Source organism: Balearica regulorum, chromosome Z (genome assembly GCF_011004875.1).
Source record: "Balearica regulorum gibbericeps isolate bBalReg1 chromosome Z, bBalReg1.pri, whole genome shotgun sequence".
NCBI classification, from domain to species: domain Eukaryota; kingdom Metazoa; phylum Chordata; class Aves; order Gruiformes; family Gruidae; genus Balearica; species Balearica regulorum.
Genome location: NC_046220.1, coordinates 9,943,519 through 9,968,602, shown reverse-complemented (window position 1 = coordinate 9,968,602; position 25,084 = coordinate 9,943,519). Strand labels below are relative to the sequence as shown.

Genomic DNA, 25,084 nt, shown 5'->3' with positions numbered 1-25,084 from the left:
GCCAGCAGTTAAACTTGGCATACTCCAAAGTTGGGCTGTTGGGTTTTGAGGTCTTTCTAGCAGGGTCTGGCTTTTGTATGACCTTTCAGTTCTGCAAAGCTAGAAGATTTGGCTCAAACACTTTTCCCCATTTGGCACCCTGGTTGTTATGTCTACTATAATTTTGAGGTTTGCATCACATTTGGTTGTTGTGTATTTTTGCAGTGTGTAGGAAAGTGTGTTGGGAAGTGAAATTATGGATATTATTTTCTATAAGCAATGAACCCATAAGTGACTGAAACCTAGGAAATGCTTTCCCAATACTTGATCGATGGGGTGCACTAATGCCTCACTGAATCTGATTCAAGACTATTCTGTGCATCTTGATAGCTGGCTGCAGGAAAAATGCTTCAGGAACTCAATTTCTAATCAGCATCTCAAATCATTAGAATTATTTCATCATTTATTCAGTTAGCCTCTCCTTTCCAAAATTCAACTCCATGAATTATTCTTTGACGGCAATGAGAAAAGGGCAACCCAGTATACAGTGGAGTGCAGTGCCAGTGACTGCACCCTGCAGTGACAGAGGCAGAGTTAACATGGATTCAGCTTTTACCACCACCTACAATACTACTTTTTAATTTTAAAAGGATATACAAAGGAGGAACATGGCTGAAGACACTTTCCTAACTTTTCCTGCAACTTCTGAGGAAAAATTATTATGAAAAGGTTTCAGTAGCTCTGGCCCATGATAGTGCTGGTTACCTGGTACAACACCAAGTGTAGTATTTAATGGACATCTCGTATATCAACAGAATTGCTGTTAGTGCCAGCATGATCTCTGCCAGGGAACCACTGCTGAATCTGGAAAAACTGTTCAGTCTAAGTTGCTCACCACTGGAGGGGTGCGGCATTAAGAGGTCTGCTCTGCTGTGAAGAACTGTCATGCTTTTAGAGATCTGCTGTTTTGCAGTGAGTCTTCTGTCTTCAGTGTATGAAGCAATACCATTTTATCTTACCTTATGCAACCAATACATTTAAGTGGTTGTCTAGCTGCTAAGAGATCTCTCATGACCCAGTGATAAAAGAAATGCAATTGCTAATGCTAAGCAAAGTTTCAGGGAAAAAAGAACAGAACAAATAAAATTTAAAAGAACCCCAAACAATGTAGAACTTTGTTCATGGGCTTTCCCCTACTTATCTGCAAGAGTTTGTGAAAACTAACTAGTGAATATTTATGGGGTGCTGAGGGAGATGAAAGAAAATAAAATTATTCACAGTGAAGCACATGAATTTCAAATTTTAGCAGATGAAAATTCACAGCTGAACTTCTGGAAGTGGAGGCTTTGTACAGAAACTGTCCCATGTGTTCAGGCTTGGAAAGTGGAGATGTTCCCAGGGCCTCCAGGAGATGGTGTATGCAGAATACATTTGAAAGCTCACTCTCCCTTCTCTGTTGCTAAAAGTGTCAGTGGAGCTGATCCTTGGCTTGCCAGCATAATGTCAGATTTTTAAAAAATTCTGTCACTTTGAATCCAACTCATCTTGATCATTAGTTGGCATAAATCTTTACAGCTGCATTGAAGTCATTAAGCAGTTCCAATCTAGAAACAAATGCAGAGTCCAGTACTGCCAGTTTATTTTCTTGCATTGCAACAAGAGCATACATGAAAAGAAATTGTGACTTTAAACATATAAAGCCTGTACTGACAGTTCCCATGTGACAACTCTGGTGAATATGAACTTAATAGCATGTTTATCCTTGTTTCTTAACAGCACTTTAAAAAGTTTTCTGGACAGAGGAATCTTTGAGCTGGAATTTATTCCAGGAGAGCTCAGAACTGTAAGATATTAAGTGTAAATTATTGTAGGAAAAATGGATAGACTGAAGAAAAAAACAAGAATGTCATTCCCAACAGGCACTGTTTCCATTTGTACTTCAGCAGCACAAAGCAGCTGTAAAAATGGCCCAGACTGAGCCACTTCATCGACGATGTTCTGCTTTCTACCTGTAAAACAGGGCTAACGCTGCTCTAAGGCAGGTGAAGTCCTTTTCAAATTAGAAGCAAGGGAAGGAGAGCTGTTTGGCTGAATAGATGCTCAAACTACCAAAGAGACATGGAAGATTTCTGGTTAAATAATCCCTCTTGTTCTTCTGTCCCAAGTCCCAGGTCTGACGCTGAAAAGCTATCACAGTTCTCTACAATCAGCTGAGGGCTGGAGGAGGAAACCTAATATGACAGTAGCTTAAAGTGTAAGTAGCTTTCTCACCTTCAAATTGATCATCTTTAAAATCCATTTTCTTACAAATTTCTCCTGCTGCAGCTGTTGCTGGTTGATTAGGGCAACACTGTCAGTCCTCCTGCTGCTGGCCATATGGCAATTGTCCCACAGGTACCAGGGCTGCACATAACCCCCTGTGGTGACACTGTCTAAACTTGTCAGGCAAGGCTAGTGCTCTCTGGTTTCCAGGAAAGGAACAGACAACAGTTTCATGTTGCCAATGGGTCACCAGTTACTGGGACAAAGAGATTTCCAACTGCAGATCATGAACTGTCTACCAGCGCAGCCCTAATTTCTTAAATATGTTATCTGCTATTGACTTTTGGTTCAAAAGCATGAGATGAAGGTAAATCAGAAGGAGTCCTTTGTTACTGACAGATCCAACATTGGAACTAAATTTTTGGTTTTTTCATCTTGGAACAGTGAGGCACGTGCGAAGCACAAAGTGTAACAGAAAAACCATGGGCTCACTTGAATGCCTTCACCTCTTGCACAGTGAAATACAGACAACAGTATGTGACCTTACCTGGTGTTCAGTCAAATCTTATTGTACTCAATGAAAACTACTTTTTTTCTAGAGAGCTTGACCCCTTGTCATCCCTGAATTCCAGGAGATTAGTGCGGGAGCTGACTGAGGACTTCTATCACTGGGAAGGTGAGCCAGGCTAGTATCCAGGTCTCTGCTTATAGATCACAATGGCTGTGACTTTTGTGAACAATCATAAATATCCTCAATGCTGCTAAGTCAGCTGTACGATGATCTTCCATCTGCCAGGTGACAAGATCAACCTTCTCTGTTCTCTGCTCCTCTTTGCCAGTTACTTCAGGAACGTCTTATCCTCATATTTCTCTGCTTGCATTATTTCTTGCAAGGGTCTGAGTGCCATCTATGGTACAGTTGCTGTTTCTGGTGGTGGGCTTTCTTTTTTTTTTTTAAACAACATCACATATAGGTATACCACAGCTTGAGAGTGAGAAACTGACATGAAGACAGATAAAACATGTTAATTCCTTCTGGTGCTGAAAGAACAACCTTCATGACCTACATCACATGGAATTAAGACAGCAGGACTTCGTCTCTTCCACCCCTACCCCATTCCTTGGACCAAACAATTAGCATGGTGAGGTAAAAAGTGGTCAAGACAGTAAGTAACAGTACAAGGCATTCTACATTGGTGAAGACCTGAGGCAGTAGGGGTTAATATGTAAAGATACCGAAAGGATAATTGTTAGCAAGAAGGCATAGAAAGCAGATCTCAATGGGAAAGGAAACTTGATTTGGAGAACAGTGCAGTGCATTATCTGATAAACTAGATATCAGAATGATAAAAATCCGAACCAGACATAATCTGAGCCTCCAAAGCTGTAACTTCGCAAGAAAGCTTTAATGAGGTGATGGGGAAGCTAAAGAAGCCAAGATTTCACCTCCATAAATTACAGGTGTCTTTCATTCTTGTATGAGATTGCTTTGCAAAGCCTGTTCTTTATTCTGAATGGAGTTTGGTAATTTCTCCTTTGTCTGAGATTTTTTCCCTTTGGTCTGTGTGACACTTAAAGTCCTCCTGAGTTCAAATCCTCCACTGACTCCTTAATACTCAGAAGAGCACCATTTATTAATTAACAGGCTGTGATGCTGTGAGTCATGACCTTTCTGTGTCCAATGACAGAAATGTATGCTGTATACATTTTGCAGCCAACTTCTTTTAATTGTAAAAAGAAAAGAATCCTGCAATCTTGTACAGATACTAAACCCCATAGGAGCAATAAGATTTCTGTTAACTCCACTAGTTGGTTGCTTGTTTTTTTGCTATAAAAAGTAATGCATTTAATGCACATTTAAATACATGCTATTTCATTATATATTTAATACATAGCAGCACAAGTGGCACTCCTTATAGTGATTCATCTTAGGCTGCTGCAGTGAAAGACCATGGCAGTCTTTAAGAGCATTTTCTCCAGTGTAATTCCTAAAAGGCTTCCTTTTTTTCAGGAGGAAAATTTATCAATAAACACAAAACAGTTATGGCCTCATTCTAAAGCTTGCTGAGCTTGAGGGAAAATATCATTAAATGCAGGGGTATTTGAATCGTGCCTCTAACAATGAAAAAGGCCTATAAAGTGGCTGGAGCTCTCCTTTTTTATGGTTTGGTATTGCTAAACCTCATCTGTAGTTATTTGCCAGTTGGTATTTCTGGACTGTTTTAATACATGTAATGGAGGGTGTTAACTGGTACAATAATGGCCATAAGGCATCTAAATTAACTGAGATTTTCATAAATCAGAAATGAGAGCTCGCACCCTTACATTTCATAATTTAAATCTAGAAACAAAAATCTGGGTGATTGTACATATTGAATACCCGAGTAACAGAATCTCAGAAATATCTTGTCTGGATTACTCAAAGTGCTTACTTTTGTAATAAAAAGATCGACAGCTCATAACAGCAAGTGTTCAGACAATGGATTGGAAAAGAAGCGTGTATTTCTGAGGACTATCCCAAAGTGCACTAAGGCTGTTGAAGGGACTTGCTGGGTGGAGCTCGTCAGAGTGATTGTAGAGGTCTGCAGTGTATTTCTTGGGGCATCTATGATGTTTTGCGACGTCCATGCTGGCCATGCTAGTACACCATCATGCATGACGGAGAGAACCAGGCGCTTTTGGGGAATGATTTGCGTGATCTCGCTCCGATGTGTCTTCAACAGCAGCCCAATATGCCTACGTCTCCGAACTAATAGTAAAAGCATATTAGACTGAGTAAATCATACGTAATGTCTCCACTGCAGACATGTAAAGTTAGGTGAGATAACACAATGAAATTGCTGATGGTGGGATTCACAAGTCTAGCCCTTTTTTGTAAATGAATCTCAATAGGTTTGATATTTTCTGTCAAAATACAATGTGGAAAGGAACTTTGCCATTGTCAAAGAGTGTTTTGAGGATGAAATAATCCAGAGAAGTAAAAATATAACCACAGTAAATTAACAGGCATAGCTACTTAAATGTATCCTAAAGATGGCAAAGAAAAGCTGACAGCTGTCACAGAAGTGGCAATGGTCAGATAGCATCTGAAAAGCTCATTATATTGTTGAAAGAATGACACTTCTAGCAGAAAGAAAGGCAAGGCATCGGACCTCCTTATGGAAAATCTGTCCAGTTCCTCAGCTTCTCCTGTTGCATGCTTTCTTCTTGGCATGTTTGAAATGTTTCTTCTGTCCTCTGGGCTTCGACAATTATTTTGCCTCACATAATCTGAACTACTCAACACACTCCTGACTTCATGGTCCATCTCCAACGTGTGTCTTGCATTAGAAGCCTGAAAGCAAAGTCCCTGCTTCAAGTCCCCTTGCCACCCGCTCCCTGGGGAGATCCTGTAATAAAAGACCCTATTTTTGAATTTGATAATGAAGAGTTTTACTGTGTCTGGGGCTTACTTGCAGGCTTGCTGGGCAAAGGAATGTACTGATATTGCTATGTACTGACAGATAATTTCTTCTTTTCCCTGCGTGTGGGCACTGGGACCTAGCTTACCCACATGCAGCTAGTACCGCTTTATGGAAACCATACTGGAAACTGACACATAAATATCTGGATTTGTCACAAGGCCGGCTAAAAGAGACATCAGCCATAAAGATGCATGCTTCAGAAGCAGAATGGCAGCATCTTCTCCTTTTTGTACCCAGAGCCCCTTACTTATCAATGTGCCTGTTCTCTGTCCAGCCTGTGCCCATGAGGTTGTGTACTCAGCTTGCTGCTGTAGATCTGCTATGCAATCATCCCCTGTCAACCAGGACAAAGAGGACAGTGGCCAGCTGTCCCAGACTTAAATGTCCCCATCTGCATACCTACGTGCTCCTCTAGAACCAGCTCTGTTTTAAGGAGTTACCTATTGCAACCTAGTCTTGCTACTGTGAAAATGTGCATTGGGTGGTGGCTTTTCCAACTGAGTATGATGTCATCACCAAGGGAGTAGGGAACTATACAATAAACAAGGTGATAAGCAGGTTTGGGAGATGTCAGGAATCAAGCCATCTCTTTCCAGGCCATTACAGGTAGGTAGGACAAATGATCAGACCAACTCAAAGGCAGGCTGCTGGTTTTCATGCCTGTAAGCTGAGTAACTGACCTTGTAGTCAACTCATATAACAGTGTACCTGGTCTGCCAAGCACTCTGACAAAGAAGAATGTTGTAATTATTTGTGCATCCAAAGATGTGACACTAGGAGAAAAAGTGGAATAAGACTCTGGGATTCAGATGAGAGAAGGGATAAAAGCAGTATAAAATGATCCAAATACAATGTTTTTCATCCGTCTTTATCTCTTCTATCTGCAAACAAGCTTTTAAACTTCTTTGCTGTGTACTGAGAGAGCTTCCTAAGCAGGAATCAGGACACTGCTGCATCTTTCATCTGTGTAAATGGCACATATCCTCTCGTGCTCAAATAGCAGACTGAACATGTTCAAGTCAGTTTCTTCCCCAAAAGCTGTGTCTGTCAGTTTCCACTGGCAGGACATGATGGTCTAAAATGTCTAAGATTAGAAAATAAGGGAGACAGGGCAGCTGTGGCCCAAAATTGCCCATTGTCTTAGAAGAGTGAGATTTTAGGGTGGCAGGACGTTGCTGTAGTATTTCTGCAACTTACTGGCTACGTTATAGCTCCTACCATAAGAAGTCACCTGAAATGTGACCTAGCAAAGGGAACAGCGAGCTTTAATGGACACTCCAGATGTTTGGCTTTAGCCACCCACCCTTGTTAAGATTCTTACATGGAAAAGACATACTAAGTTTCCAAAACTCAAGACATATTCCAGGAACTTAATTCTCCTGCCTCCCATTGCTTGCCTTCTGCTCTGGTTTGTCTCGCCTCACTTTCAGCAGCAGGATGATATTCCCTTACTTCTACTTCTACATCATTAGTGCATTTAAAGATCCAACTGAGGTATCTCTAATTCTGTATTCCACTTTACCTGGTGATTAGTGGTTGTTCCACAACTCATTTTCTTTTGATTTCTGATGAAAATGTTGTACCTTTGAGACTTCAACAATATGGGAGGACCATGCTTCCCTTGCTGAGCTGCAATGAGCAACTGCTAAAACACTGTACCACTTTGTCAATTAAACATCACTGTTGTAACATGGATTTTTGTAGAAAGGCAGATGTTATTTATTGAGGCAATATCTAATCTTTTCTTTTTTTAACCAGAAAAGAGAATAGATATTCCTGGCAATACTGACTTTAGACATCAGGTTTCTAATCTTGAAAAAAACCTTTCAATTTTTCCCAACTTGCCGTCCCTCTGACTGTTTGCAGTCTCAGATGGGATTTGCTGTTTGTGGCTGCCAGCCTGAAGAAATGATATGGCTTACATCACCTCAAGAATGTTGCTCCTCTATTTTGGGCTTTGTTTTTTAAATACATTTAAAAAGCACAGTACAAGGGCATATGTATCCCGAGAGCAGCAGGAGAATGTTTAAAAGTATACTAAAATATTAAAAGATTATTTCTGCATCCTACTGTCTTCTTTTTGAAATGAGTCCGCACCACTGAAAGAAAAGAGGTAAGCAGATCTGGAAAAACACCCCATAAAATCTTTAAATCACGTAAAAAATGCTTTAAGTAACTAACTAAAAAGTGGTGCATGTACCTCTGCAATTGTTGTGCCCTAAACATTTCCTAAACCTAAGCTTTAAGTCTTAGAGAGAACTTTGAATGGGCACTGCTCAGGCTTTGCGTAAGAAAAGGTTTAAAACAGTACATTTGCTATTATGACTACTTTTACAGACTAAGACTTTGGAGGCAAATGCATGAATGAAATATATGAAACTATTTTGTAGTTCATGTAATGGCAGGCAATCCTCTTCCATAAAATCTGCCTTGTCTTAATTCCACATTGGAAACTAGTAACTACTCAGAAGCTTAGATCTAGTCCATGAAGCAGGGAAGTGCCTGTCTAGGAAAGGCCATTAATGCCAGTGATTCAATGGGATCACTGAAGTTATTAACCATGAGTCATCAATGTTTCTGTTCGGGACTAACACTTGTGTTTGCAGCACCTGATAGGCTTCAATACTCTGCACTCAATTTTGTAACTCAACAGCCAAGCTTTACAGCGCAGCTTTAGAATAATCTCATTTTCTTGCAATTGCAGAAATTTCCCAACACCTGTCTTAGGAACTCCGTGTGCAGTCACAATAATGATGCAGAAAAATAGGATGTAATCTGATGTGATTTGATGGATTAGGTGATGCCCGTGCAAAAAGTAGAGGACCAACCTCATTTTCAAGCTAATATTATGGCTTACCCCACAATGACTGCAACAAAGATGCTTGGAGCTGAGGAAATTCAGTCCAAAGCTCTCATTCGCTTATTTAGAATGCTTTGAATAAAACAAATACATGATTCCTGGACTTCTGCAGCTTAAATTGATGAAGTTATTTATGTAGTATTTGTGACATTTTTTTCTGGAAGGGGAAGGGCAGATTATTAGTACCAATTTGCTTTAAGCCATAAATCAATTTTAGAATGCCTCGGGCCAACCATAAAAAGTATTTTTCTTTGTTTAAAATCTTTTTGGTAGAAACAATCAGGATAAGGTTGGAGGAAGTGAATCAGAAGTCATACTCACAACGTCAAAACTGTATGGTCATTAGTCTGAATGCAAGATTTTACTAACATAACAGATGGAGCTTGGCCTTTGCTGTCTGGAGGGACATAAGTAATCTTTATTTACACAAGTTATGAAAGCAAAATAAATGTTCAGTTCTTGAGTTCTTACAATGACTTTTTCCTGTGGCACAATGTCGTATCAGTTCAGTCACCTGAGACAAATTGGTGGATGGTTTCACCCTGTCCCCTGCAGTGACTGTAAGGTGAAAAGGATGCCTGCTCTTGTGACAGCTGCAGCCATGTACTCCCTCTACAAACCTTTGTGCACAAATGTTTTCATGATCATTACTTAGTGGCAACTGAAGATCCCTTCATCCTGCCTTGGGAGTTGGGGAGAGAGTGGGTGGCGGCACTCCTGCTTCTACATTTTTCCTTGCCTTACCACAAAGTACTAGGAAGTCCGAGCTATTTGCAGATGGATTGTCTACAACATAATTCATCTACTCCCATGACAGTTCCCCAGCAGAAACTACATTGCAAATCAAGTGTTTGACTACTTGTAAAGTGAATTCCACTGTTTTGATGCAAAAGGCAAGATTTTTCAAAAGATTTCTGTTCTACTGCATTTGATTTAGCATTTGTGGGGAATTTTGCCAGTAACGCCTTTGTAAGTACAATTATGGCCTATGAAATACTTGCAAAATCCTACCTAGAACATCAGTGTTTTTTTCTTCATGCTTTGTGGTTGTTTTTTCCAAGCAGATCTCAGGATTACTCAAATCATCTAATCAATCAATTACAGCCAAAGGGACTTCAGAACTGAAATCAAACCCTTAATCTGCATGTAGAAGCCACTTTTCTTCTCTGCAGTGGGCAACACCACAATATTTCACCTTCCTCCTCACCCTTAACCTTTGAAATCCCACCCCAACCCTTCAATGGATGTTTTAAGATCCCCTCTCACTGAACTTTCCTGTTGAAGTGCCATCAGGTGGTAACTAATTGAAGTGCAACTGCTGTTTTGCAGTTTCTGATTTTATTAGAAACCACAAATTATGCAGCAAATTATGGGAAGAAGAAGAAGCAGGGTTAATAACAATAGACAAATTTACCTTTGGGTCATGTATTCCAGAAAGCTCTTCATAGATCTTCTCTCCCACCATGACAGCAGCTAGGTTGGCTGTATATGTGGACAAACAAAACAGACAGAAAATAGCCCAGAGATTCATTAAAAACCTTCCAGTCCAGCACTTGGGGGGTTTGATGGCAGCTGTTCTTCCAAACAAGATCGCATAGCAGACGTTCAGGGCAGAGGAGAAAGAGAAGACTTTGTTCCTATTCCTTCCTTTGGGGGTCATCCCAAAAGGACTTTTCCACTCATATAAGGTGAGGAATATAGCTGTGATGTGGAGAGCAACAAATATCCCCAGCCACATTGTCCAGTGAAGTGGCCACATAAAGGCTCCAATAGGAGCTGCTGTGTCTTTGGTTCTCACCAAGATCCCCAAGCTGGTTGAAAAGAAAGGGCTTGTGAAATCAATCACTTGGCTGCGGGCAGTATTAATGCTAAATGATGTCACTGCCATGTGAGCTGTGCCAGCAAGAAGGTCTCCCACCAGCCCTGTCCAGTGGCCATTCTTCCAGGCTCCGTATTTGCCATCACCAACAATGTACAAGTCAAAATCAAAATTCATATCCTCAGCTAGCTTCTCCAGTAGGTCAATGCAGTAGCCATAGCAGCACTTCTTCAGCTCAATGGGAACAGTGTCATTCCCTCCTTGAAGGGTTTCAAACAGGTTATCCAGCACGGCTGAATCATTGGTCAAAGGATCCAGGCACAGCTGCCCTGCTGGGCAAAGACCTTCATCATCTACATCTCTTGTAAAGACAAATGGATGCTCAATGAGAGTTACCACTCTGAGGTGCAGCCGGGTGGGATGTTGCATGTGATTTTTATGTCTCTGGGCCTGTTCTGGCCATATCCCATAGTCCATTATTATCTTTCCTTCTTGCCAGCTCCCCAGACGAGTCCACATTGGGTTCCCAACTGGGTCGTGCTGCAGATTCCAGATGAAGAAGTTGTTTTCTGAGCTGACAATGGAGGAGCCTTTCACCTTAATGTGGCCACTGAGACCATCAAAAGTTGTATTGGCTAAAAACCTGTTGGTGGGAGAAAGCAGAGTAATCATAAGCAGACAAGTGAAGTCATCATGCTAAAGCATATGCAGGCACCATGAATTTACATTTAAGAGAATAGACTGGGGATGTTGAACACCTGGATCATTAATATCTTTCCTATGGCACAACAAACAAGCCACTTAATTTATGATTAAAGTACTTGGGAATGCTCTCCTATGTATCTTATCTAATGCAAATGAAAACTCTTCAGGAAAGATACTCTTTTTTACTTATTAGAAAAAATGAGTGAGAGAACACCAATTTTTTCAGTTACCTGTGCCTCATAAATTAATGAAACATAGATTATTTCTAAGCTGAACTCACCAGATCTGTAGTCAGTTTCCTAGATAAAATTATGTACAAAAATGGAAGAGTGGAAATTATGTATTAATGTCCTTCCAAGAAAAATCCTATAATCTCAGTAAGATCTAGCTTACATAAGAGAGGCTACTGAAGTGCTGTCAACAGCTTTCAAGCACTCTGAAGTGAACCAATCCAGATTCAAAAATGCAAATTTAGCATTGGTAAATCACTGTTAGCCACTTCAGAGTGAAGAAGGGGACTCAGTGAAAGCTGGTTGCCCTAGAGGAGTCAGTTTTAATTCTTCCCCCCCCAAAAAAAAGGTTTATTAAAGTGTCTGCAAAAGTAATGTTCTTAAAAGTGAAATTTTGACATTGTAGCAGATCTCATGAAGTGTGCCACTTTTGCACTGCACATTTTGCATTGAGATTTTTGGGCTTTTACTATCCCATATATTCACAATAAAGTTAAGAACTTCCTTTGTATTGGCTGGCAACATTTACTAGTAGTTGTCCTCCCTGGTAAGTCATTATCAAAGAAGCTAAAATGACACAGATAAAGGAGCAGGGAACTGAGCAGGAAATAAGTGTTGTAAGGAGAAAATCCTATTTAATGTAAACACCATGACCAGCTGAACTGCACTCTGTTAATAAGAAAGCTGCTATACATTTTGCAGAGGCTGTAGAGGGACTTTACTAAGACTATGTAAGTCTTGGTATGGTGATTGTATTGAAAACAACTCAGTTAAATTGCTGCTAATGTGGTGTAAGGTAAGTTAGGCACATATTTTCCACTAAGAGGTATTCAGAAGACAGACTATTTAGCTGTCATAGTAGAATATAACACCTCACATTAGTTCTGGAAATTGGATGAAAGCAAGTATTGAAAGAAGTATAAAGGCTATAGCTGCCATTCCAACCTCAATAAGCAAGACATAAACTTTAAGTAGTGCTAATTGTTTATCAATAGTTAGAGTGGATAAAAAATAACCTTAAATTGATTTGAAAAGGATAAATCCACAGCAAGTGTGTGTGCATGCATACTTCTGCCCAGACTCTACCCTTTGTTTTGACAGCTTTTGATGGAGTTTCAGCAGTTGAAACACTGGACTGTATATGTCTCAAGATCAGATAAGTTTTTGCCCTCAGCAAAGGGTAAATTTGGAAAACTAAATAATATAGTTTGAGTGTGGTTGTGTGTGTGACAGCCTTCTCTGAGACAACTTCAAAATTGTTCTCATGCAGTCTATTTTGAGTAGGTTGAGTTTGGAGAAAGATGATACAGCCAATACTGTCAAAAGCAATTGATTGGGCCTGAAAATTATACTTCAAAAGGCACATAGGTGTTTATAAATGCATATAAGAGATACATAAACATGGTTCTCATTTTTAATATCCTTTACCACTTAGTCTAGTGTTAGCTAAATGATACTGTAACTTCATTAATCAGTGGTGTCTGACACTGTTTGACTAGTCCTTTCCTCCTACCTCATGTTTCATATTTGATGGTGTACTTGCATGTTTGTGTATGTAAACACTACCAAGACTAACTTTATAGGGCAGGGCAATCTTAAGCCCTAAACAAAGGTTTATGTGCCCATAAACTTATCTGTTTTTTATCTCTTCTCCTCAGTCTTTGTAAAAAATTGCACAACTTCTTCTTTACAAGTCTTGCTGGGCTCATATGCTGAAGCCATCGCTATGGCGATAACCGTAAAACCATGGCATGTGTAGATGGGTCTGTATGTTCAAAATTTTAAAAGAATGTTTTAAGTGTTGAAAATAGTATTAACAGTTCACAAAATGCCAAAATTGAGGGAGACAAGTCCTCAGATGGAATATGCTAGCAATGTTCTGATGAATTTGGCCCCATGTTGCTACTACAGCACAACTTGGATATCAGAATGCTGCAGACCAGGTGCTTTGGGAGTAGATGAAACTACGGAATAATGCCTTAGATTTATTTTCTGCAGGTAGAATGAGAACAGTGGAATTTATGCACTGTGTTCTCTGACTTTCACTGTAGAAATAAGTGTGCCCATGAGGGTGAATCGAGCCCTCTGTACCTGTCCTGTGGTTGAATTGTGTTAGAAGTTGTTACCTGAGAGATTTATCAGCATTTAAATGTATAACTTTGCTACCTCATGGAGTTAGTGGCTTACTTTTGCAGCTGATTTGCATGTTCTATATTTTTGGTAGTGACAGGACATTAATCAAAATAAATGAGGGGAACCCTGTCGGAGATACATTTTAACGACACTTTGTTTTATACACGAGTGGCTATGGCTGCTAATCATTTGCATACACTGTACGCAGCTCTAGTGAAACTCATACCAGGGACTTCACGGAAAAACTGCCTTACTCAATAACTTTAGGAAGTACATAAGAGGATTTGACTGCATTACTTAAGCCAGTAATCTCTAGTGTGAATCTCTGGGAATTACATGTGCTGAGTATTGCATAGACACACTGGCAAAATCTGAGCAATATCTTTTCAGTAGGGCTACTGACAGATTGGCACGGAAAGATAATGTGTACAAATTTCAGATGAAGGGCCAGATCCTCAAGTCTGACAGCTGAACGAATTTCCTTGATGTTACGTCAATATGTGTGAGCTGATGATCACACTGACTGGCTGTGATAGCTGTATCAAAATTTTACTAGCATCTCTTCAGTTTGACCAATGAGTCCAAAGCATGTCATTTGCTCAATTCAGCTTTATTTGTTTTTCATGTGCTTTGTTGTAAGAATTGCTCATTACAGCTTTAGCAGTACTACCATACTGCATCAGTGATATCTTTGTAGTACATTTCAGAATGATTTAATTAAATGTTTTCATTTTCTTTCAAGCTTGATGGCTTGGTCATTCCACATCTTTCTTGGAAAGTTTACTGGAGGCAAGAACTAAAATGGGCAAGCAAATAGCAGGCTGGTGAAATTACCCAAGAAGCAGAGTTAAAGCTGTAAGACTAGTTAAAACTGTAAGACTAATTAAAGCTATAAGACAAAATGAGATTTTGAAATTTTAATGCCTTGCTCCATCAACAAGGATGCTCCCATGAGCAGGAAGGAATAGATCAGGGAATCAATCTCATTGTACGAGGAATGAAGGATGGAGACTTACAACAGTATAATCTTCAGGGGTTTGTACATCTATATCCATATCCATATAGCTGAAAGCATGCTTTGCCATGGACCAGATCTTGGTCTTGTTCACAATCATTATACTGCTCCTGGGTGGCATTTAAATGTCTGCATGGCCAACGTATGAGAGCAGTGTTGGTAATGAAAGCTCAGCTGTGGCGGCTTGGGGGACTGCTGTTGAACTAGACGCTGCAGGTAAGGGAGGCAAAGTTCTGTGCCACTGTCCCTTCTCCATTCCTGCCCACCGCAGCTCCAGGGCTACATATCAAGACAGATGGGTTCATTTAGACAGAAAAATGCCCACATTAGTAAACACTCGATTAAGCACCAGATACAAGTTTCATCTCTGGAGGCACACCACTTGCCTAAAAGCATTCGTGCAATGGATGAGGTCAGTCACAGTTAAGCCACCCATCGGTTCTCCACGCCCTAGATATTATTGGTACTGCTCAGAGTTAATAATTATGCTGTTAACTCAAATGCATCAGTATTGGCCATCAGGTAACTGTCTCACTTATACACTACAAAAACAGCTGCAGTGATTCAGGGCAAGGGTTTATCTAACCTGTAATTTTGCCTGTAACAGGATCCATAAATAGATGCCTAGGGAAATACAGGATAAGCATATGATCCTTTTTTCTTTTCCACAGTATCTTTACTGAGATGAAGGAACAAGAAATCTCATAGATGTGAAATTGCATATTGTGTCCCAAAATAATAAAATAACAAAAGCTCTACAGCAGTCACTGTTCATGAGAGCTAATAGCTTTCTGTAGAAAGCAATGATGAAGAAATATTTTGCAGGAATACATTTAAGAGCTTTAATTTTGCTTTCCTATTTCTTTGTCCCTTCCTTAACCCTCAAAAAGTCTGTTCATAAAACTACTGTCCTCAAATATTTGTTACTTTAAGAAGCATCTTTCTGAGTTTTACTTTTACTTAGCTATGATCTAGTTAAAATAGCCAGAATAATGAGACAAAAGTAGTAGCACAGGTCAGTGGGGATAGTGCAAGCCAGTGAAGGATTTATTCCGAAGCCTTTTTTCACTCTTTGGAAACAGGGTATTTTGGCCCCTAAGATGGACAAGTGCTGACTAAGAAACTCTTTGGATCTCAAATGGTTGTTTTGAGCAGTGCTGTTACCACATTACTGTGAAGATACCTCAGATGCTTCAAGAACTTTTATCCATCCAACAAAATCTGTAGGCTGAAAACCAGGTGTAATGGGGGAAAAACATGCAACAGTCACTGGATGTAACCCAGCTGATGAATTCACATACCTAGCATGGACCTTTTTGTTTGTTTTCAAATGGAACCATGCAATTTTTCCTCTCATATGTTAAAAACCAGAATATTTCTAGACATGAATTCCCAAGTGGTTTCAGGAATAACTTCAGTATAGTCACGTGTAGTGGTCTACAGGAATAGTTTCAGCAGAAGCTGAAAGAGGAGCCTTCCGCACCAAGCAACAGAGAGAGAACTTTGTAGTTTTGAGTGCTCTCACCAGCAGCAGTGGCCTCTGAGGTGGTCAAGGTGACTCTTTTTTGTTTCTTTTCCATGGAAGCATACTAGCAAGGGCTACACATCTGCTTTTATACTCCCTGGTTGGTTAGGTAGCACAAATATTTTTATTGTGTTTTCTATTCTCTTAGGTATCTCAGAACCTCAGAGGATTTGACCCTAGCCCTGATTTTTCCCTCTTACAGGCATAAACATAAATACAAGATACTTTTGGAGTATAGTTTAACCTAGCCTATGTTTACTATGTGATCTCCACTTCAGTAGAACAATGCCTTCTTCTGCAACTGGCTTAATCTCCCTCTGTGGCTAAGTTTAAGTTTCATTATTTGCCCCAAAGTAATGAAGCAGGAGGAAATCCTGAAAAAAATGTGTGTATTAGGAAACGTTAACAGCATGATAGCTAAGCCACTGAGAATGGTGAGGAGGGGGGGAGGAAAACTATTTTTTCTTGTATACCACAAATATTAGCTATAAAGAAAAAAAAAAAAAGGAAAAACTTACTTTGACAAATACTGTCCTGAAGTGATATTCCTTTCATCTGTGTCCATGCAATTCATAGTACTTGGAATAAGAGCTAGTTCAGGTTGAATCATGGTGGCAGCTGCTACAGCTCTTGCTACCAGCTCCATTGCATCCTGTACGTAATGCTCAAAGACTGACTGTGTTGTCTTGCCATGAGCGATGAGACCAAGTGGCAAACCTTCTGTCTTCAGTTCTTCCACATTCTGTGAATCCCCAATAATCCAGTGAAGTTCTGGAGGCATCACACCAAACTGGGTGGTTATTTCAAAAATCCTCCGTGTCTTTTCCATGTCGCATCCAAACATCACCATGGTAGACGTTGTGTCTTTGATGCTCTCCAGGTAAAATTGTAAGTAGTTCAGAAGGTCACTGGTTGAAGTGAGGTTTGCTGTGATGTTTATAATGGATCCCAGGTGGAACTTGGAGCTCTGTTGCGTGAGGAAGAGAAAATCTGTGATGTTCCACTCCTCCTGGCATAGCATCAGGCTGAAATTATACCAGTTGTTCATTGCAAGGATCGAGAAAGTGACATCAGCATCAGAACTCAGTGAGTTTTCTAAACTCATCTGCAGGTGAAGGGGATTCTGTAGTTAAAAACATGAAGGATACTGATCAGAAATATGCTGGACCCAGAATTAATGAGTTTGCTTAACTTTTATTCACTCATTTAGTTCCAAGTAATCACCTGTCAAGGAAGAGAACTGTGTGAGAAATAGGGAAACTTACACCCACCCAGCTTAAATGGACTGTGATTCATGGGCTTCCTCTGCTAGAGTTTGAGTCAACTTCAGTAGTCATTAATGAGTCTGTTTCCAATAGTTTGTATTTACTTAATTCTATTTGTACTTTTTTTTTACAGAGACACATGAGTAACCTAATTAAACAGATCACAGTCTACAATCAATGCATATCATGCACTGCCAATAAAACATGAGAAGATTGATTCTTTGGTAAAGAACAAGTTACTGAACACACAAGAAGCTAAGATAATGCAGACTGTGATTTCTGAGCTGGAAAATATTCAATAAATAAGCATTCCATATTCATTTTTACCACGTCATTGATGACATAACAGAACTTAACCTGTTACATTTCCCAACATCATTGCCCTTGGCTTTATCTTTTCCAGAAAAGGAAGAAGGATGTGATCCACAAATACTTTTCCCTTACTTTTATTTTTCCTCCTTCCCTGGCCCCAAAAATAAAGCTAAATTTAATCTCCAGATTTAATAAAGAAGAAGAAAAAAAAAATCCAAGCAATTTCTGGGATTTTGCTATGAAATAATTCTCTGCTCTACCAAAATGTTTCTGTCAGGCCTTCAGCTAACATATTAAGTACTGTTCCAACTTTTGGGTTCAGCTGAGAACTTAGTCTTCAGTGTAGCTTTGCTACAAAAATTATTTTACTTTACATGGGCATTTGGTTCCAGCCACGACACTGTTCAAAAAATGTGAGTTATGATGCCTGTTTCAGTGCATCTTTTGGTATGTGAGATCTTTGTTGTGACTTTATGTCAATGCTTGTCTGTATTCAGGCCCCCTCAAACTATATCTTTCCTACACAGGTACCTGAATTTTATCTTTGTATCCATTAAGTTACTAAGCTCTTAAGGTCTGTTTTTCATTCTCTTATCTTTTCAGTAGTTAACATGTGTTATATGTAAGAGGGATCAAACCTTTACCATGTTTAAAGTTGGCATAAAATGCTATCATTTTGATTTTTAATAGTATTTTACTATTCATTATAGACTCCAGTTTGTATGGATCTTAGAAATGTCATTCTGAATTTCAAATAATACGATAATCACTCAATTTGCACTAGTTTTGCTAAAATAAAACCCTGGGTTCTCTGATGCAGATTTAAGGGCTGGAATGAGGAAAAAAAACTGAAGAGCTGAAAACCATTTATAAGCAGCAAGCTTTCATTGTGTTAATTTCTAGCTATATGAACTCATCATCTGTTTTCCAGAGCAGATCATTTAAATTCAGAGCTTGATAAAGAGAATACTGCAATTGAAGATGCTCTCAGCCTTTTTTGTTATCTCTGTGTTTTGGTACCTGTGGCCTTTTTAACACAGACACATGAGTCAGCTAATTAAATAGATCACTGTCCACAATGAATGCACATCATGTACTGCCAATAAGACACAAGAGGATTGACTCTTTGATAAAGGACAAGCTACTCAACACACAAGAAGCTAGGCTGTGCAGACTCTGTGAATGCTGGAAAACATTGCCCACTAATTAAAATATATGATTAGTTCAGGGGAAGAAGAAAAAAAAAAAGCATTGTGCATAATATCTGGGTTTGGGAAGCTGATTTGAATAAATTAGTCTCTGCAAACTGAGTATCTACAACCTTTTTTTTCTGAGGTTATGAGATGATCAGGTAAATTAACTCCAGTTTGTATTTCACTGCAAACAGATGGGAGTTGAAAGGATGTTTCTTGTGTCCTCTCTTTTCAAGATCAAGTAAAAGTATGAAGACTTTTTACACGATGATCTGCCTCCAATCAGCAAAACTTTGCAAGTGTATTGGCTTTGTTACTTTGAGTGTCAAAGAAGAAATGAGTTATTCAGTATACATAGACCATTTTGCATATATAAATGATATCACACAACCTGACCATACCTGTATGAAGAAGAGCAAATGTCTTCAGTACATTCAGAAGCACAACATCCCAAGCATAGTACTATAGCTATTATGGTATAGGCCCAGGTATACAAAAAAAATAAATCTACTGGATACAGAAAAACAACCATGTGCTGATGAGCGATAGAAGTTGGCAATAACAGCTGTGTCCATACTGTTCAATAAAACAGCCCCAGGAAACAAAAACTTGAGCATTTGTACTGCTCAGTCTGGTCTGGTTTTGGCACAAGTCAATTAGCGTTCTCATACCATGCACTGGCAGTTTGGGTTCTACCACATTTTGGGGATCACTCCCAGTAGGCAGTATGGATAAGACTGGCTCTCGATTTTACCCAGCAGGTTTAGATCTTTGAAGACCTCTATGTCCTCATGATAAACCCAGTGCATATGCACAGTTTCACATATGGAAGACTGATTCTGCTTGTCCACAGCACAATTCTTCCAGTATTAAAAAAACTTTAAACTGATAAAGATACAGAAAAGGTAAAAGTTATACCTTAGGGTCACTGGGCATTACAGTGGGCCCAGAGTAAACATAGCACCAAGCACACATAGTCCACAGAAAGTGAAACTCTGCCTCAGGGCCAGAAATCTAGACATAATTTTACTCAGCAGTGCAGGTGAAGGCAATTTCCATCTGTCTTGGCATTCTCAGCTGCAGGGCTGGACTCTTCTAGAGCACTGCAGCTACAGGCTTAGTCCTCAGGAGCTCTAGCATTGGTCATTTTGTGCAACACACTTGGACGTGTCAATGTGGTCCAACAGACTGTTCTTGTCTTGAGACACTGCTCCTTCACTGAATGGAGAAGAATTTGGGATAACCTGGCATAGACTAAGCCTGCATTTAAAAGTATTTCTTGTGTGATGGTGTGAAACCATCTGTGCTTCAGCTGTCAGTTTTAAAAGCCCACAGGTGCATCTACGTGAGCACTTAACACCACTGTGATTTATTACTTGCTAAATTCCCTGTTAATGTGCTTGAAACATAAACGTTCAGCCCTGAAAAACAGTCTCTTTTCTTTATTAAGTGTATTGGGACTGCAAACTTGTCTTCAGAAATTTTCCAATACAATAATATACATAAAATTCAGTCTCCAGGCTTTTGTCTTCTGCTTAACTTTCAGTTAATTATCAGCCCACCATGCAAACACCTCTGTAGATGTTCGGGAGGAACAGTAATTAATGCTTGTTTTGTACTAGGACTCATGAAGGGGATCCTTGATGGCCCACAGTGCTTCACTGCTCAACCAAGAACTCTCTCTGGCCTCATCTAGTCGGTGGCTGGTTGACTTTACTGGTTTTACATACCTGTCAGTGTTCAAGAGGCATCTGGAGAATGGCCTTAACCACATACTTTAACTTTTGGTCAGCCCTGAAGGAGTCAGGCAGTTGGACTAGGTGATCACTGTAGGTCCTTCCAACTGAAAATATTATTCTAGTCTAGTCTATTCTAGTCCTGTCCTGTCTTGTCCCACCTTATTCTGTTCTGTTCTGTTCCGATCTGTTCTTTTAGGAAAGGATGCAGAGATATTTGGAGATGTTTGGATTTAATACCTTAATTTTATTTTGAAAGGTTTATTTGTCATTTGTAGGATGCAGTTAAATATATAGGTCCTGAATCAGTATACAGCCTTTTTTCTTAATGCTTTTACATATTTTTTTTTGATTTGTTGTTCTTTAAAATAATTACTGCTTTTTAATGAGGAACTTCCAAAAATTGTTTATTCAGTCATTCAGTAGCAATCACTGAGACTGCATACTTTCATAGCAAAGGCTTTCGACAACTTCAATGATAGTTTAGATGTGTATAACGTTGTACTTATCATGGAACAGAATATTTATGAGATAGTATCAGTGTGTTGAACTGTGCCCATCCATCCTTATTAAAGATCTTAGGCAAACTCTTTCATTACCTCACTTCAGAAATTAGTAAAGTTTGACTGTTTCAGTTAAACTGTCAATTAAAGCACATATGGATATTCAATTACTTTGTTTAAATTTTACTTTAAGCTGTCATTAAAGATGATATGACTTACATATGACTTTTTCTTCAAATTACACAGAGAATTAAAACTCACTTGCATAATGTTGTGATGTTTTTAATAATGTGTTTGCATTTACATAGCGTTACAAGCAAAAACATTTTCTATGTCTGTGAGAGCTTAATTTTTTATTGCACATCATTAGCTTGTTTTATAAACCAGCCATGATCAACTGACTTCAGTTTTTACTGGGTAAAGAACAGGCCTAGGATCCTTAATTTCTGACTAATCACCTTCAGATCAGCTACCAACAGCCTTTCCACTTTCAGTGGGCTTTGGACCAAGCCATTCACGGAATATTAAGCTTTACATGGCCCGATGTGTTTCGCTCATGTACATCAGCAGAGGCTGTAACTACTTATTTCCTTTTCGCATCCCAACCAGAGCAGTTTTACAGTTTCATTGCCTGAGACACCTGAGATATAGCAGGTTCATTTAACAACTGAAACATGATTTGCATTTCATTAATGCAGTATTTTTCAAGCCTCCATTTCAGTAGTCTGCAGACCCATCGTAAAGTCTTGTGAGCACGAATGCCTGGAGCTGGACTGACTTTCACCCTGAAGGATCTGGCCATTTATCTCTTCAACCAAACTTGTAATGCTAATTAGGCATGGTCATGGTGACATTTTATTTGACATTATGATAGCTTCATTAGCAGAGTTAAAAGCAGGTATATGAATATTCTTTTGATAACTGCGTAAAAGTAAATAATACACAGAAAATATTATTCCCCTCTGCCTCTCGGGGGCAAAGGCAGTGCTCAAATACGTATTTACAATAAGAAACACAAAAGAGAAACAGGCTATAGAATTATATCAGAGAAAGCTCCACTGAAGGAAAAAAAAAAAAGCCTTCTGGCTTACAGTGCAACTGTGGGGACTCACAGCTTTACAAACAGAGCTAAATGGCAGCTGTCAGCAAGCTGATGCCGCAGCTTCAAAAACTGGGAAGCTCTTTCTTCCATGGTTGAAATTAAAAAATTTATGCTTAAAACCCAGTTCCCTAAAGGCAACAGGCACACCTATTGCTTCTTCCTTTCGTGCCATGAAAAAAGATGCAATGAAATGTTATTTTATTTTTTTTAATATCTGCCTTGCTGCTGAAACTGCAATGCTTCAAGGAGGATGTTGTGTTGTCAGCTGACAGAGCACGGGAAGGACTTTGGATGGAGAGGTCCTGCCACCCTGCCCCACGAGCCACTGAGCTGTCCACTGTCCTGCATCCCAGTCACCGCATGGTCCGGCCAGCAGCCAAAGAGAAAAAGTGTGCTCCAGCATGTCCACCTCCAGGCTACAGTGAGAAACCTGCTCTGTCCACGGGGGAGACCGTGGCCAAGAGGCCATGCACCTGTGAGTTCCCACAGCAGAGGGTGAAGCGTCCAGGTTTTCTTCTCAAAAGTTCATTCTGCAGCTTACGGAGAGATACAAGCAGTGCGCAGAGCAGGCACGCATCCCTCCGCTCCCTGGTGAAGAGCACTGGGAGCTGGGCCCAGGTGTTGTGCTGCTCCTGGGCTCTCTCCTGGTCCCAGTTAAATCCCCAACACCTTGTCATGGACATCAGCAAGCACTGGATTCAGCTTCTAGACCTTCATCCAGCAAAACAATTAAGCACCTGTTTAAGCAGCATCATCAGTATGATTAAAAATACCAGTCTTATGTTTCTTCTGCTACTTAGACAGGAGAACAACCTGTCTTTTAGTTCTTTGGGGAAGAAAATATGCTTTGACCCAAAAAGAGGAGGATGACTTCATGAATTCCTCTTTTTTGTGCATCTGTCTCCACAAACACACCTATTTGACCAGGACTGTAATTTGAAACAGGGTAGGTCCCCACACTAAAAGGTTTTTTTTGCAGACGGTTTAAAAGCTTCTGAGAGAGAAAAGCTAGCTGAGACTACCAGAGCTGTCCTGATTCCTGCAGCAAAAGAAGCCTGGCATCCATCCAGGCCACACTTATAAGCAGATCCTAACAAGGCACTGACTGTTGATTTTAAAAACCACAAAACCACAAGAGTTAGATTAATTTAAGTCTTGACTTAGTTTGTCCTGAAAATGATTTCTCTCATTAGACCAGACAGTCATGACATGAGGTTGCTTAGCATCTCTAATGCCTACGTACAAATACTCCATACTGATCTGAATATGTATAGCTCTCTACAAGGTCAAAAGGCAATATAAAATACGAACTTTCAGCTGTTCTTGGAAAGTAAGAACCATTATTTTTCTTCATATGAAGTAAAACTACTTCAAAAACTTCAAGGTGTTCTTCGCTGCAGGAGAAAAAAAGAAAATCCATGGTGCTTGTCAGGTCACACCTGGAATACTGTGTTCAGCTTTGGTCCCCACTATACAAAAAAGATGTGGACAGGTTGGAGGGGGTCCAGAGAAGGACCACAAAGATGATCAAAGGATGGGAAGTTTGCCATGTGAGGAAAGGCTGAGAGAACTGGGTTTGTTCAGCCTTGAGAAAAGAAGGCTTAGGGGTGACCTTATCACCATGTTTCAGGACTTAAAGGGTGGCTACAAAGAAGATGGAGACTCCCTTTTTACAAGGAGTCACCTGGAAAAGACTAGGGGTAATGGGTGCAAGTTACTCCTGGGGACATTCCGATTGGACTCTAGAGGAACATTTTCCACAATGAGAATAATTGGAATAATCTCCCCAGGGAAGTGGTGGATTCCCCAACATTGGACACTTTTAAGATTCACCTGGATGGGGTGCCTGGCCATCTGGTCTAGATGGAGCTTTTGTCAAGAAAGGTTGGACCAGACGATCCTTGAAGTCCCTCCCAACTTGATATTCTATGAGACTATGATTTAAAGTTTGATAAAGAATATTTCATACAGATGCCAAGAACCAAAATAGTTTTTCCTTCCCTAAAATTTGTCATTATACTTAAAAAAAGACAGATGGTTGCTAATACAAATAGATCAGGGGGACCTGCATTAATTCTCCATGATAGGCTTTCCTGCATCACTAAAATGGCAATGCAAAACTCTAGAGGTGTACCACCTCTGCTCCGTGGTACACTTCAAATGGAAGACAGAGGTGGCCTATGTCTGTGACTCTTGCTCCCAAGTGCTACAGGATTGTAATTGACATCTGCAAAGCCCTTGCAAATGTTTGGATAAAAGATGCCAGGAGGTATGAAGTGTGAATATTAGCCACAATGGACAAATTGTTACTGCATGGTATTATTTTCTAGAAGCTCAACACTGTTATGGAATCAGGTTGTCACAAGTAAGTCAGCACCTGCCAGATAGAGCAAGGAGACTTTGGCTAGCTCTACCCCAGGCTTTGTTTCTAATGCCATTTCCCAGTAACACATTTCCTTACAGCTGGCCGCATCTAGACTGTCATGTTTGTGAGCAGGATTTCTCATTGGGCATTCATCCTCTAGCTACCCCATTACAGGTTGTCCCACACTTGTAAAGGATGCAAAAGACAGTGGCTGTTCCACAGAAGTATAACTTTTCAGGGTTCTTCTGAATGGCACTGTAAGCTTGAATGATTGGAAAACAGCATTTAGCAGAATTTAATTCTTCCCTTAAGGAGATGTGGCATTCAATTAACTGAAAGCTCTTCAGCAGACTGTAGTGTGCTTTTCTGTTTAGAAGCACCTCACAAACATTGGTGCTTTTCACATCCTGGCCATCAGTCAGAACAGCTCTGTTTTAAAGCGACTCCAAAACAAGCAGTCTGAGTTTTCCCATGTATGTTTGTGTTGGTTTTGCATGGCAAGGTTTTGGTAGCGGGGGGGACTACAGGGGTGGCTTCTGTGAGAAGCTGCTAGAAGCTTCCCCTGTGTCTGATAGAGCCAATGCCAGCCGGCTCCAAGACGGACCTGCTGCTGGCC

The 25,084-nt window shown here is 39.9% G+C and overlaps 1 protein-coding gene across 2 annotated transcripts in view; it reads right to left on the bottom strand.

Moving 5' to 3' along the window:
• GRIN3A (glutamate ionotropic receptor NMDA type subunit 3A) overlaps nt 1–25,084 on the bottom strand; it is a 76,307-nt gene that overhangs the window by 28,681 nt on the left and 22,542 nt on the right. For both annotated transcript variants that reach the window (XM_075740682.1, XM_075740683.1), the window contains exons 2-3: nt 16,511–17,115; nt 9,980–11,027 (exon numbers count right to left, since the gene is read on the bottom strand). In XM_075740682.1, coding sequence (XP_075596797.1) covers nt 9,980–11,027; nt 16,511–17,115 — 1,653 coding nt within the window. The remainder of the gene's footprint in view (nt 1–9,979; nt 11,028–16,510; nt 17,116–25,084) is intronic.